The 15,482-nt window shown below is 39.9% G+C and overlaps 1 protein-coding gene and 1 long non-coding RNA gene across 3 annotated transcripts in view; one reads left to right on the forward strand and one right to left on the reverse strand.

The window, feature by feature from the left end:
• Nucleotides 1-15,482, forward strand: part of LOC148188687 (uncharacterized) — a 252,520-nt gene that overhangs the window by 232,871 nt on the left and 4,167 nt on the right. The window lies entirely within an intron of this gene.
• Nucleotides 1-15,482, reverse strand: part of LOC121946929 (metabotropic glutamate receptor 4-like) — a 236,733-nt gene that overhangs the window by 158,061 nt on the left and 63,190 nt on the right. For both annotated transcript variants that reach the window (XM_042491761.2, XM_088081954.1), the window contains exon 2: nucleotides 9,794-10,785. In XM_042491761.2, coding sequence (XP_042347695.1) covers nucleotides 9,794-10,327 — 534 coding nt within the window. In that variant the 5' untranslated portion in view covers nucleotides 10,328-10,785. The remainder of the gene's footprint in view (nucleotides 1-9,793; nucleotides 10,786-15,482) is intronic.

A 15,482-nucleotide genomic window follows, 5' to 3' on the forward strand; every position in this document is an offset into this window, starting at 1 on the left:
GGGAGCACTGTCCAGCTGTGATGAAGCACTAACAAGTCAGAGTGGAGCGTCCAGCTGTATTACACTCTGAGGAGTCGCATTGAGCACAACAATTACTTTAGAATGTACCAAAGTTATATTGCTATTATTGAGTCTGTGGACATCTGACCCAACTCAGTCACCTAAAAAATGATGGCATTGTGTATTTCTGCAAACCATGGATACAATACATTTGTATGAAATTAAATGTTTCGGCAATGCTGTTGTTAACAGTTAGGTTACGGCACAAAAACACTCAGACAGAGTTAGGAAAAGATCATGTTTTGGCTTAAAATACCTGCTTTTGGGGCATAATCCTGGCAGGAAACAAGGATGTGTTGGTAAATAGGCAACTGTTTGCTAATACATTAACCATGACAGCTTAACTTTTTATAGCTAATAACGAGTTATTTATTAACAAAACAGTGGGCATGCCAAAAAATGGAACTTAGCTAAACTATATACCCGTTCAACCCTTTTGAACACATTACTATAGCTTCACAGCAAAATTTAACATACATTTTATTTTAATGCTGCTGAAATTTTATTCAGGTCTGACATGAACTGAAATGGATATTTACCTTTATGGCCAGATGAATGGATTGAGCATGAACAAGCAAGAGTAAAAAGCAGCTGTGTGCATATATTTGATAGCCTCTAAAGCTTTCAGCGTGTCTTCACTGTAGGCTGACGGGGTAATCCAATAAGAGCACTGTCTCAACACAGTGAAATGCTGAGGGGGAGTAAGGCACTGTGCCTGAGGGCCTCTGCCTCTGTCTCTAATGAGAGAAGAGGGAGGCGGATGCAAGGTCTCTTCTTCACAGACAGAACAACAGGCAACTGGTTAAGCCTCCTCTTTCTGCTCGGCCTATACCTAGCTACCACCTCTGCTCTCCTCACACCATCCGTCTCCCGGGTTTCAAGCTCACTCCTCCACAGAGGAAAGACTTAGTCCTGCACACTCACTGTGCCTGCTTGTACCTAATTTAAAGAGCTGCTGTGTGGAAGTTGCCCAAGCTGCCCCCCCCCACCCCCTCCTTTGTCTGGAAGCTTATGATTGTCTCAGCAAGTCAACTTCCATACCTGAAACAGTGCATGCTCCTGCAGTTTCTGACTGCTGCAGCAATATCCCTCAAGCCAGTCAGTGGAGCTGTTTTCAGTGATGTATAAGACACAATCTAAAGCCCGCAGCTTTAATTACACTCGGTCTGTCTTGAGTATCATAAGCAACCAACCACTAATTACCACAAGTGCTGGTGCACTTTGCTCTTGCTTATAAGGCAGTATAAAAACGCAACTGATGAGAACAGACCAAGAGCTGCCCGGACCCACTGATGAGGGGATGCAGAGAGGGAGCTTTCAACCCCAATCCCTGGGCGTAAATTACGTAACAATATAGTAAAATATTCATGACACACCATGGGGACGGAATCCTGCCTGCTCTGAAGTGCTGAGCAAACACTTCGCCCTCAGCCACTCTGAGACTGTGAGCAGGATAAGGAAAAGCCCAAAAGTAAGGAGCTGAAAAACAATTGCGAGCATAAAGCCAGCTATCATCAGGAAACAAATTCTTGTCCTCATGAGGACAGCAAGCAGGTTTAACAGCATCAGGTCCAAAAGCATACTGGTGGTATATTTTGTTTTTTGTCTGCTTTCATGAGCGTGCTCTTTGTGTTTATTAGATCATCAAATAACCATGAAAATTTGATGAAGCAAAAAAAAAAAAAAACACCAAAAAAAAAAAGGCTGCATGAAGAGAAACAAGGAGCTGCAACAAACCAGCAGACCTACTGATAAGCTGTTAACCCTTTAAAACCAGAGCAAATTGGTTTGATCTCTATCAAAAGCACGGGGAAATGGCAATGATCAACTCGACATGGCCTAAAATTAAGTGGGAATTAAGTAGAAAGTTACAAGAAAGTTCCCTGAAAATAAGCAAAAAAGAAAAGTCAAAAACAATCAAAAAAATTATCAAAAAGTTTAAATATATAATTATGAAATTTCTATATATTGTTTTCTGGACATGGACATGCTTCCATATGTGTGTGTGTATATATATATATATATATATATATATATATATATATATATATATATATATATATATATATATATATATATATATATATATATATATATATATATATATATATATATATATATATATATATATATATATATATATATATAAGCCACAACCACTTATTTGCACATCTCTTAACATCATTATTTTTGTTCTAGATTGTCTTCAAAACAACCTAGAGACTGCATCAAATGCAAAATAAAGATTCACCAGTATCATCATCATCATCGTCTCAGTTTCAGTTTAAGCCCAGCAGTTGAGGTCAGGAAAACAAATACAGGTTGAAAGGTTGTAAGAAGCCATGTCAGAGTTTTGAAATCATTAGAGGGAAGTGGTGAATGGCAAAACCGCTCCTGCCACTCAACAGAGTCCTGCTTATGGTTTTATGTGACTTTAATGATGGAGAAAAGAGCCAAGCCTGCTGAGCTGAGCCACGCCAAGCTGTGTGAAAGCACAACCCTTGTGTTGAATACTCTGTATCATTACAGTCAAGCACATGGGATTGTATGTAATTGTAGCAGATTGGTTTTTGGTGGGTCTTGGTAAATGTTACACTCAGGAATTCAAAAAGGCCACATTGAAGGCTTGTGACAAATGTTTAGACGGAAAAATCCACCCGAGGAAAATTCTTGTTTTGCTATAAGTCATCAGTTTCATTTTTAACTTATGTCCTGTGAGTTATTTTATCTTGGATATACCCTGTCTCCCTTAACTCTTCTTCCTCTGCCTCAGTTAGTGATTTCCTGGATTTCCCGCAATACATTTGGACAACTGCCAGACAATACGCATAATTTTGTTCCCAACTCACTTGAAGTTCATGCATTTCCATCAGAACCAGGAGAAAATGAAAACTTTGCCAATTTTCTGTCCAATACGCTAAAACATCATTCCAGTTTTCATTATAGCAGTGGTAGAGACTTTAAATATGTCGTGGGTTTTTGTGTTTTGCAATGCTCAATTGGCAATTTGTTGATTCTTGACAGAGTCACTTATTTCTGCAACTGTTGTCTCTTGAACTTGTGAGCTTGTGGTTACGACATGGGAAGAATTGCTCATATTATATTTGGTATTCAAGTGGTTAAGTAGTGAGAATACCAACAAGGTTACCACTGTTGGTATCTAGTTGCCACCAATTCTAAAAATTTAGCAAGCAGGTAACATAATGCAGGAAATGCAATGGCATGATAACAGAGAAAACGATAAGGCATATTAAATTACTAAGAAGAGTCTTGATTGTCTGAATAGCATCACATGGGTTTTTTTCACATATGCAATTGGTCTGAGAGTTTCTTGGTCTGTAAATTAGTGCTAAAAATGCTGCACCAGTTCGAGTGGACATGCTTCCGTCAAATTTTGATTATTGTTTTCAATTTATCGGTTATGGGTCTGGGTCCGGACCTGGGGGACGGAGAGGGATGACAAGCTAACAAGGAGGATACATTTTGGTCATTTTGTTGAAAAGGGGGACAACATCACCTACTGGCAATAGAAATTTAAACTGATGCTATTTACTACACAAGGCTCATTTATCTAAACAGTCACCTGATCAAAGTACCATTATTTAATCAAACAATCCAATCAAGTAGATTGGAGTGTAATGCAAAAACAGAGGATGGTGGATTGTGGAGATAACAAGTTAAATTAAGCACAGTGGGAACATTTTATCTACTTGTTTACATTATTAAATTTGTTGGCATGAAGATTAAATCCTGAAGAGAAAATTGCAGAAAAAGGGGCACAAATTAACTAAAACAAGGGGGTGATATGCATCTGGTTCATGACAGTAAATTGAAGCACAGGGTCTGACTCATACATATGCAAAATCATCTTGTGACTTGTGCAGGACTACTATTATTAAAAATATTAAACCAAGTATTATTCTTTTCACCTGGGGCCACTTCTGGGCCCCATACAAATCCCATTTCCATGGCTTCTTGTTTCCCTATCAGTGTGATTCATGAAAAATCGTTCTGGCTGTCGTGTGCAAAACAGAAGATAAGTCGATTAAAGGCTTTTAAAGCTTCCCAGTTCTCTGCAATGCTTATTTGAAATATTACAGGAAAGAACATCTAAAGAAAAATTTTTCAAGGAAGGGTGCCACCGGTGTTGTAGGTGGTTCTTCATTTATATTTGCAATTAATGGTATCTCCTTGGCATTTTGTGTAAAATTATGAAAAAAAGCACTAAACAAAGAAAGAACAAACACAAGCAAGGAGGGAAGCCACACTGACCTGTTGTATCTGTTAGATAAAGTATTTTCAGTTCAGGGACATAGTGGGGCGTGTGTTTTTCCAGCATGGTTGATGAAGCATTTTTTAGTGAAATGTAAGCTGTATAAACAGATTCACTGTTCATTTAGCTCAGGGGTAGGTAATCTTCATTGTCAAAGGACGCATTTCCAAAAAAATCTGTCAGGTGTTGCATAATGTACTTTAGCCTTATAGTGAGGGTAACACAGCCTATTAAGTCAAAGTTAGCATTTCAACATTACTAATAGGTCTAAAAGACAATTAGTTATTTTTTACAAGTTGGCTACTCCGCAGTGGGCTATTAATGATTATTTGGTATTTTAATTTTGCAGCTTTATTTTGTTTTACTGATCTCGGATCTTAAACAGAAAATGTCTTAATGTACTGAGATCATTCCCCCCGGCTGCTCTAGGTGTCATCTATGAAATCTTTCCCAATTCATTCTCTACAGAGCAGATCCAGACTTTATACCTGATGACATCACATATCTGAGTTTAGCACTCTAGTTCTCAGATTTGGAATATAGTTGGTCATGTTCACTCATTTTTGTTGTCCAAAAGAATAACATGAATGAATCTTGAAAATGGTTCTCTTTTAAATTCTTTATTTTTCTACGAGATTTTTTCTTTTTTGAAATGGGACTTGAAAGCTAGACAACACTACTGAGTTGATGAAATGTTAAAACTTTTTTTTTCAATTTAGTGTACATGCTACACATGTTTGCCATTGGGAAATGTAAGAAGGCCTAGAACCATGATAAATTAAAATCAAAATATTAAGAATAAACTATTTAATTCCATGTATTTTTTTGAGCTGCAGAATGACAGATTTAACTGATTGTAGATATAAAGAAAGAAAGGTTGAGAAACACCCTGCTGTTGTACAGTAATCACAGTGTTACATTTTTAGACTGGAGAAACCCTTGTGTGCTCTGGGTTTTTCAGGTTAGATTTTTGAAATAGCAGCACTATGACCAACCTGCTTGTTTACCATTCACATTTTCTGCTGGGTGCACTGCCATGCCACATTAGTGCTCCAAAACAAACCTGAAATGTGTCAGAAATGTTTCATCATCCACTGACTCAAGACTTCCCCATACTTTTTAAAGCTGAGAGGATGTGAGCTGTTCATGTAGAGACTGAACACCCTCTGATTTTTCCCCCATCCACCATTGGAGGTGGATGCATTTGCACATAACTCTATTACCTAAAAGCTTGTTCTTACGCTTTTCCCTCCTTCCATCTGATCCCACAGCTGACGCAGAGAGTCAGACAGGAGCAGCTCTTGGTTATTCTGCTACCACGCTGTGATATGCAGAACATGCTCAGCTAATGGCTGCTCACCCAATGCCTCTCAGAGCTTGTATCATGTCACGGACATACTTGAGATTCTAAGATTGTACCCGGCAATGGTACAGTCATCCAATGCTTGCGTGACCATCCAAGAAACTGTAAGTAAAGGAAATTGAAGCACAAACTCTCGAGTTTCCTGCTACGTGTGCAAGTTCCAGATTTCAAAGTGTACGTGTCAGCTATCTCTTGCCATGAGTGGTTTTGAGAGAGATAGTTTTAGTATCCATCTTTTGAAATATAGTGTTTCCTGCTTGGGGTGAAGTGGCAGCATCCTGTAGCAGTCTCCTATGTCCCTCAGTGGGATTTGCCGGTCGTGCTCAAGGCCCTCTCAAGCAGGCTGTTCAAGCCCACTGGGCAGATACCTTTTAGGGCTGTTGTCCATCAAAAAAAAGGATCCCTGCTTGCTCTGACCTAAGCCTACAGGGAGAACAACTTTCTGTCCATCTTAGCTATCAGAATCTGAGTCGCATTTTTCTCACACAAAACTCATTCTTTCCCCCAAAAACACAGAGTCTTGGATGGAGCAACTCAATGCCCTTTAGAGAGAGGGAGGGAGAGAGAGAGAGAACTAAATCATTTGCTCCCACTGCAGGATTTGGCTTGCTATTTGGAACACACAACAACTCATTGGCAAAATCCTGCCCAAACAGAGGCTTGCCAATTAGCTGTGTGAAGACGTCTCACAAGCCTGTGAGTGGACAGAAACTCCTCCGGCGATTTCATGTGCCCTCCACAAGAAGTCTGGCAGCACTGACAGCCTTGTGTGGTGGAACATTTGGGGTTGGGTTTTTAGCCTCTCGGGATGCACGCTCAACAGTGTCTCGAGGCTAATGCGGGGACTCTTTTTGCTGCAAGCTGTGTCTTCTGCAGGGATGTAAAGGTGGCATGGATGGAGTTGTTTATTTCTGACTTTTGGGTCTTTTTTTATCGAGGTTTGCTGAGCAGTGTCACTTGTCTCCCACACCCTCTGCTTTTGCAGAAAGTGATTGTGGACTGGTTGTTGTTGACCTGTTGTCGAAACACCTCCCACAGACTGAGTGCATATATAAAACTGTTCTGTGCAGGATGAGAAAATGTTGGCATGTGACATAAAGTGGTGGGGCAACATAGTGACCAGCCTTTGTTGTACTGAGCAATGAGACAGTTTCTGACAATGTGAGATACAGTATGTCACCAACCATCTATTTTTTTAGTGGTACTTATAATAAGAATGTGCATTTCCTGATGGTGAAAGTATGTGACAGGTCCATGCACGGCACCAGAAGATCGATTCCACAAATTTTTTTCCAGCAACGATGCTGAAGTGTGAAAGTTTCATAATTTGACACCGGAAGATAATTAGTGAGTCCCCTGATACAAGAAAGATTTTAGACCAGAAAAAAAGGTAAAGTAAAAGTACCCATTGGTTTGTGGAATGACTTTTTGAAGCTTTGAGTTCTGCATTTTGGCCATCATCATGCAAATCACTTTTTCCTGAGCAATGATGTGTGAGCAGGCAAAGTGTGTGTCCTTGTATTTGCAAGTGTCTAGGACGTGACTATTTAACTGCAATTTGCGACCGCGGAGCACCAGTGCACCTTGCAAATGTTATTGACGTATGAGCAAGAGAGCTGTTCATTTTTTCCAACTCACAGTGAAAACATCCTCATGTTTAAAAGCGCAGTGGCAATTTTCTTCTAACTGTTAACATCCAACTGTTGATTGAAAGCAACAAATTCACAAGAAACTTCACAGATCAACAAGGTGAATCAAAATAAAAGCACCAGTGGTTTCACTTTGATTAATTTAATTATAACAAAATTTTATTTATATTTATTATAACAGTGATATATTTAACTTCATTATTATTATAGTACTATATTTAACCTTTATTATAACAGCCTTTTCTTTACCTTTATTAAATAGTATTTCATTGACCTTTATTATAATAGTACATTTGAAACATTATTATTATAGTATTCCATTAAACTTCTTTATAACAATATTTTATTCAACCTTCTTATAAAAACAGTGTCTTTTTTCCTCATCTTTATTGTAACCATAGTCCATTTAATAATATTGTACTTCAGCAGTCTACAGTAGTTTGGAGGACATTTTTAAAAATCAAGGCATATTTAGTGTATCGTGATATAGTTTAAACATACTGCGATCTTATTTTTAAGCCATAAGGCCTCCATAATGTCTCATGTGTTTTGTATCATCTGATCAGCTCCTCTGATTGCTCTTCAAACTATTTAATATTAACTGATAACGATTGGCGGCTGATTGATTGTAGTAACCTTATCTGGGGGTGCTCAGTTTATAGTCCTTGCTTGTCCTCAACTTTTGCTTTTAATAGTAGAGAAAAAGCCAGTCGATTGCATATGGGAGCTACACTCATAATGCATATAGGGGAAACGCTGCCTTGGTTTGTAATGGCTGGATACAGATGCCAGCCTTGTGTTACGTAGTTGGTAAGACTTTTGCATTTTTTCTGGGTGACTTGTGACATGTCGATCATGCTTGTGATGTGGCATACTAATCACCCTCCAGCCCTCTGCTGAGCAGTTTTACAGGCCCAGGATGGTGGCAGGCAGGTGAAACACAATCACTTTAACAGCGGGTGAGCCATGCTTCGTCTTCTATAGGGCTCTTTTCAAAGATGAAGCCTGCATGAACAGAACAATGGCTACATATTGTATTTCTTGCTGTTTGAACATCAATGGAAGCTCTCGCTATATTCACTGCCACTTCACTTGTCGCCCAAAGCTAAATGGATAAGGAACAGGGAAGGTAAAATGAATATCCATGATACTTTATATTCAGCCTCTGTAAGGTTAAATAGATTCATGAGTGGGCACATATGTCCCTTTTTTAGTCATTGGATTCATAAAAACATGTTTGTCAATCCTGAAGAGCCCGTAAGAGGTCCTCACTTGTGTTTGTAGAGCAGGGCTTACACTACATAACTGCTGTATTCCTACTGCAGCTAGTCTGCTATGAATGTTGGGATATTACAAAAAAGAGCCAACCTGTTTTGACACAGTCCTTACGCTCATTAGTTCGGTTGTGGCCTGTAGTTTGGTTTGACAGCCTTGAGCAGGTATTACAAAAGTCCTGTCATATACTGTTTATGTGTTGTTCTCATTTGCACATAATATTTGCATCTGCTGAGCCAACACAACGCTGAGGCTCATATTGTGCACTATATTCAACAGCAGTAGCAATGAGCCCATGGTGTTATGCATGGCTTCCCTGAATTAATTAGAGGAAGGCAACACTAAGGAGTCTTGGCAAATTAATGTCATTAGTGAGGAGAATTATGGTGTAATGATCAGTGCATGGTATTCTGGACAGTGGAAGAAAAAAGTCTGAAACTAATGTGGTTTAAGCTTCTGAGGAATATACAAAGGTCAAAAGAGAAACAATAACAACACTGAATGAAAAGTGTGTGTGTGTTTGTGTATGCATGTTTATTCCATTAGAGTTAACTTTGGACACAGTCTGGTGATATGGAAACAATGTCAGATTAAAATGCAAAGTTTCCCTTTCATATTGTTTTCAACTAAAAGTCTGATCTCCAAAAATATGTTTTAGGGAATATTCTGCACAGTGCTGAACCAAGCGCATTCTGCGGCTCAGGGCTCTTGTCAATTGACGCCTGTTAAATACATTGTGTCTTTTCAAAATACACTTCCATTTTAACAGGTAATGTACAGTTTCTGCTCGTTAGGTGCATAAAGTCTGTCAGAATGAACTTATGATATCAGTAAAACACCTCCTATTTAAGTTTATGTGCAACACAAGCATAGGTTTGAAAAATTATTGGCTCTACATTCATATGTGAAGCGAACAGCGGGCTCCCGGGTAAAAGTCCAGGGTTTGCTGGACTCATCCATCTCACCTCCCGCCTGCCCTAGAGGGACTTTCAAGCTCCTTATATGTCGTTTTTAGCTGCGTTTCAAACTGATGTGAATATATATGTTCTTGAAAAGTCATGGAAAAGTTTTGAAATGTTGTCCCTAAATATGTGCAGGAATCATGAATATATCTGTACACTGCAAGCATGTTCAGAAGGAAAAAGTAAAGTAAGAGGAAGAAGCTGAACTGACCTTGAAGAGACGCAGTATGTTGGCTACCATGATTGACACAGAGCTGGCAGATGCACCAATCACTCCCACCACTCTCTCAGGCTTAGTGATGATGGGCGGCCCTCCACTGAGACACTTGACATCAGTTGAGTCCTTCTCAATCAGTGCCTGAACGAATGTCAGCGACTGCTCCAGAGCATGGGTGTCCCGGGAGCAGGTGTCCAGGATGCGCGCCCCCAGAGTGATATTAGGCAGCAGCTCGTTGTCATTATTGATACGATCCAGGGCAAATAACATGGCCTCCAACCTATGGATCCCTTTCTCCTTCTTCAGCTCCCCACATGCTTTGCCATCGTTTCCCCTGGCGTGCACCGGGAACAGCCCACCCAGAGAAATGTCCCCATCAATGCGTATTGAATTGAGGTGTGTGTGGCCTGGCATTTTGGGCTTGGCTGCCAAGGCGATCGAGAAATAACAAGCCAGCAGCAGCACCCAGCAGCAGACACCTCTGTTGCAGCCAATCCACGCTCTCTCAAAGCTTCCTCGCAGAGTCATAATGAAAGGCTAAATCTGCATCCAAATACAAATTCAAGTCCTTTGAAAATGAAAGAGGTGTGCGCACATACACCCACAAACACATACAAATGTCCTGAAGGTTAGCCGCAATGTTTTTCAGAGCACAGTCGTTCTTCAGAAGTCTCTTCTCATGGTTTCTAGCTCTGACACAAACTGGGTAATACTAATTATGCAGCCCTCGCTCTCTTTATCTTTTTCTTCTTTCCTCTTGTCTCACTCTTTTCCTGCACCTGAGAGCAGTGGCTACATGCAGAAACAGCACAGGGCGAGCTGAGCCAGAGTCCGTAGAGAGCGTTCACATAAGGCGAGAACAAAGGTGGGAAGTTAGCCTCTCTTCTCTGCTTCTCCAGGATCACTCAGGTGCATTTAGCTCTCCTTTTGGTCCTTCAAGCAAGCAGGAAGTCACGAGATGACCCAGCGGGCTCCACTGCAGGCTCCTGAAAAAAGAAACGAGAGGTGTAAAAACTGATGAAACAACAGGAAGAGCAACAAATAGATTTATACAGCCGTGTATTAGCCTCCAACATGGTCCTACTTAAGTCTCCCATAAGAGTATGGGAGATGAGCTGCTATATTATAATTGATGTCATACTCCGAGCTGCATAGCACATTTGCATGGGTCAGTTAGAGAACCAAATTATTTTCTGGATCCTGAAATTCAAGCATAAATAATACCTGGACTCTGCAACTCAACACAGGAAATCTGTTCTGTGTTGCACCCATGCCTCCACTGCTTTCAGAGCACTGCAATGAATTATTTCTATGTGCCTTGAGCATAACTGATTTGCTGCTGCTTGGCACTGTTCCATTGACTTCATAACCGCACACTGCTCTGCTCATGTAGATCCTCTCCAGACTGTTTTACCAAAAGGTTATGAAATATAGCGCTAAATTAAGAGCAAGGGATTCTGATAATCAAAGAAACAATATTCCTCGGGTTATGAACACATCTGCTCTTTGCACATCCAATCCCTCATCGTCTTTCCTTCCCTTTATATCAGTAGAGTGTGTGTGTGTGTGTGTGTGTGTGTGTGTGTGTGTGTGTGTGTGTGTGTGTTCATGCGCACGTCCCAACAGTAGGCTTACTTCCCCCACAGTGCCAGACTAATAGAGCAGAGGATCTGGACACAGTGGGAGAGTCCTGCAGCCCTCCCTCTTTCTCACTCTCAATTGACCATCTCTCTCTCACACACACGTATCTGTGAGGCTTTACCTCATGCTGCTTTTGTATGCTAACATACAGCCTCCCGCCGTGGTGCGGCCTGTGTCAGAGGACACAGAGGGCAAAAGCTCATCCAGGACCACAAAGTTGTGCTACCTTGCAGCAGCTGTCAAATCCATCGTCGTGGAGGAGTGATATTTTGCAAGTATTTTAATGGGAATGGAGGTGTAGTGGCAGTAACTGGCAATGGCGGTTCTAGCACATCTGGTGCCCTCGGCGAGAAGCTTATTATACCTACCCTTTCTCTTTAGAATATTCACCTTAGAAACTCATCTTTAGAAAACAAAATCTGGTTCAAACATCAGAAGGACAAAAGAGAAATAGAAACAATATTCTGAAACATTTCATCCAAAATAATAATCATACCCTATTTTTATTTTCATTTACCACCATATTTTCACTCATTTTTTAAAAATTTTCAGAGTGAGCTACACAGTTTTAATTCATTATCACATCCAATCCACAAATTAACCCCTCTGATAGATACACATCTGCTCATCATGTTTGTTCTCACCCTGTTTTTTTAAACACACCTGTTCCCCTAAGTTTATACATGCACTCTCTGCTTTCAAACAGCCTCTGAATATAAGTAGGAAGCCAATTCTTAAAAAAAAAAAAAAAAAAAATATTTGTTCAGTTTTAAAATCAGCAATATCATAACATGTAAAGCATGTAAGTTAATAAATAGTGATTGGTTTGTTCATAACTATTTTATCTATTTACAATTGGAATGCCTCTTTTCTGCAACTTTCATCTCTAATGTTGAGAATATATTTGTAGAACTATCTCACTGAAGTGGAGGTGTTGAGAGATTTGCAGTGACTCATAAATTAAAAAGAGCGTGCGCATCTTTGCTTTCTTTTACTTTGGACATCAAATCAAATAATAAAGATGCCCTGCTCTAACACTACACAGTGGCCTGTCTTGTGCTGCTTCTCCCATCCTGCTGGGTACCAAAAAACAGCATCCATAATGGATGAAGGCCTACCAGTCGCTGCAAAACATCTCGTTCAAGGAGAAAGCCTCAAAGAGAAGGGCGAGGGAGGGCTGGCTACGCAGGCTTGTCCTTTTTGCGAAAGAGTTGATAACAGACAAACAGGTAGGAAAGGAAACTGCTGCTGTAATGATGATGAAGCGACACCTGCTTTGTAACAACTATTATAAAAGCACCACATCGAAGGAAAATGGCCCCTGTTGTATAGACTATAATCACTCTTCAGGGCACTCTGAGCTTTACTTTGAAAAGCTTTGCAGCATGGGTGGCCCTGAAAAAAGCTTTTTAATTTGACGATTGCATTTCTCGTTGTGGGCATTTTGGTAATAATGTTGTTTGATCATTTTCAACGAGATCGTAATCTCAGCCTGAAAATTACAGAAAGGAGCTGCAGGCAAGAAACTTGCTTTTTATTTCAAATCACCTTCATCATTGTGATTACAAACTAATAAAGCTGCAATCGTGGATAATTTCAATGCACCACTGAACAAAACAGCCAGATAAATGTCTTTAGTGCCGGACAATACTGCGGTAATTGAGTCACGTTTTAAGAACAAGCCTAGACATCTGAGAGATGAAGTCCTCCCCGCCTCTCAAGATCTTTTTGGAAGAGGTGGACAGCATTGCCCCTTCACTGTCATCACTCTGTGAAACACTGCATGCACAGTGGCAGCTTTACCAGATGTTTAGTCGCAAGGCCCAGATGGGCAGAGCAGATAAACATCAGCTGTCTGCAGAGAGCGGGAGTTAGGGGGAAATTGCAGAATCCACACAGCAACCATCTCCCCTCACTGTGACGAGGAGGAACTCCGGCTTCCTCTGCACTCGACCACAGTCCCCCGCTGCTGTGTGCACTGCCACACTGATGGCTGACAGAGCTGTAGGCTTTTCTCCACCGAGGGTTTCTCGAAAATTAAATCGCACATTGCTATGGAAAAAACTTTTTAATGTAGTATTTACTGGAGTGTGTCTAGAATTTATGAGATAGCATGCCTTTTTTGTCAGCAGTTGTGTGCTCTCCACAAGGTTGAGTGAGTGGGAGCCATTCATTAAAAGTTCAATTAATCACTATTAAAATCTGTTTGTTTACATTGCAGCGCAAATTAATCAGATTATCAACGGTAAATATTTGATAAAGCCACCTCAGTGCTCACTGCTCTGTTAATTCACAACGTGTTTTGCACTTAACAGGTTTCCCATGTTCATGGAAAATCTGAAAAAGTTATGGAATCTCACAGTCACATTTTCCAGGTCTTGAAAAGTGACATAATTAGTTGAAATCATTAAAAGATTTGGAACAGTCATGGAGTTTTGTTGTGTATTACGAAATTGTTATAATAATTTTCCAATGAAAACCTTCCAGGTGATGGCAAATTAATTTTCTGTAGCCTTCAAAATAACTTAAAAACAGAGGCAGAAAAAACAGCAATCAAACAATAAAACTAAGCAGCACTGATCAAACATAAATCAAGATTCAGTTACTGTGTTGCCTATTTCTCACCTCAATGTTTTTAGAAACACATTTTAGCCCACCGTTTAACTGGAATACAAGGTTTGTTCTTGCTGTTGTTTCAAACAGACGTGGACTTATTATGTCATCCAGATGGGAGCATTTATTGGTCCGGTGTGGCACTGCATTCTCGCAGTGTCCTTTTTCTCTGCTTTCTCTGGTCACATAGCACCAATGTAAAAAGTATTTGAGCTTTTCTACTGCAGAGACAGCATAGATTAATGTGAGGGCCTTTTTTTATTATCAGTGAAATAGGCTTAAAGTGAAGGTAAATGTGTTAGTGAGCACAAAGTGAGCAGTGATTTCAGGACATTTCATTTTCACTTAAAGAATCAATAATACATTAAATATAGCATTGTAGTTTATGGTTGCCATGAAATGACAGTTGCATAAAAGCTGTATGAACATTTTTTTTTTTTTTTTTTAGATGTTTTAAAATCTATCTTGGTGATTGTTTCTTGAGCAATTAGCCGCATGTGTTTGGAGTTTTAGGCTCTTTCTTCAACAGCGCCACACACACTCACACACACTCTGTTCTGACATTTTAATTGAATGCAATTTACTTAAATTTGTTACAAGCATGAGAAAGTTTAATGCCCACTAGGGAGTTTCTCTTGGGGATTTAACTAAATATTGGAGAGCTGGAAAAAGATTAAATGCTAAAAATGAAGGGACATACAGGAACTGCCTCAGAAACAGTTCAGAAAAGTACAAACCTTTTTCTCTGCCAAATGATCAAAGATTGCCGACGGCGATTCTAAATTTTGAATCAGCCTTTGGCGACTCGCCAGCCAACACCAAGGCGGAAAGACAAGCAAACTCCCACCAAGCCAGACGGCTTCTGAGGCAACTCGGCCAATAATTAGCTGAATCATTTCAGCTATTGTTTATGTAGCATCAAAGCCATCTTTATTCAGACAAAGCACAACGCCTCTGAAAACTGCACTCACTGGAGGGAAAGACAATCGGCACCACAAAATGCAACCAAGGGCTGAAACGCTAACAAAATCCCTGCAGCTAGCTAAAAACACTGGATTTCAACATATTAAAGGATCATTTTTGCACCCTTTGTCTTCCATAGAGGAAAAGTTATATCTGAAAACTCAAAATTGTCAGTTTATTGTAGGTCTATCCCTTCTCCTTTAGGATATCTTGGAGACATGATTCCAGGCAGACATGAAATGCTTTAATATTTACAATTAATTAATTCAATCACAAGCTAAAATCATCATTTAACATTCAAAGATGAAAACCAAACTTTGCATAGCTTAGTTCGACCTCTACAGTTTATCTGGCCAAATCAGCAACTGTAACTTATTTATGAGTGTCAGGATCCCTTCTTCCTACTGATGCATCACGTCTTAGTGCCTGTATCCACTTTTAAAGCTTTTTTTCGAGTTGGCAGCTT

The sequence above is a fragment of the Plectropomus leopardus genome, chromosome 9 (assembly GCF_026936395.1).
Source record: "Plectropomus leopardus strain MGB_pleo_1.0 chromosome 9, ASM2693639v1, whole genome shotgun sequence".
NCBI classification, from domain to species: Eukaryota; Metazoa; Chordata; class Actinopteri; order Perciformes; family Serranidae; genus Plectropomus; species Plectropomus leopardus.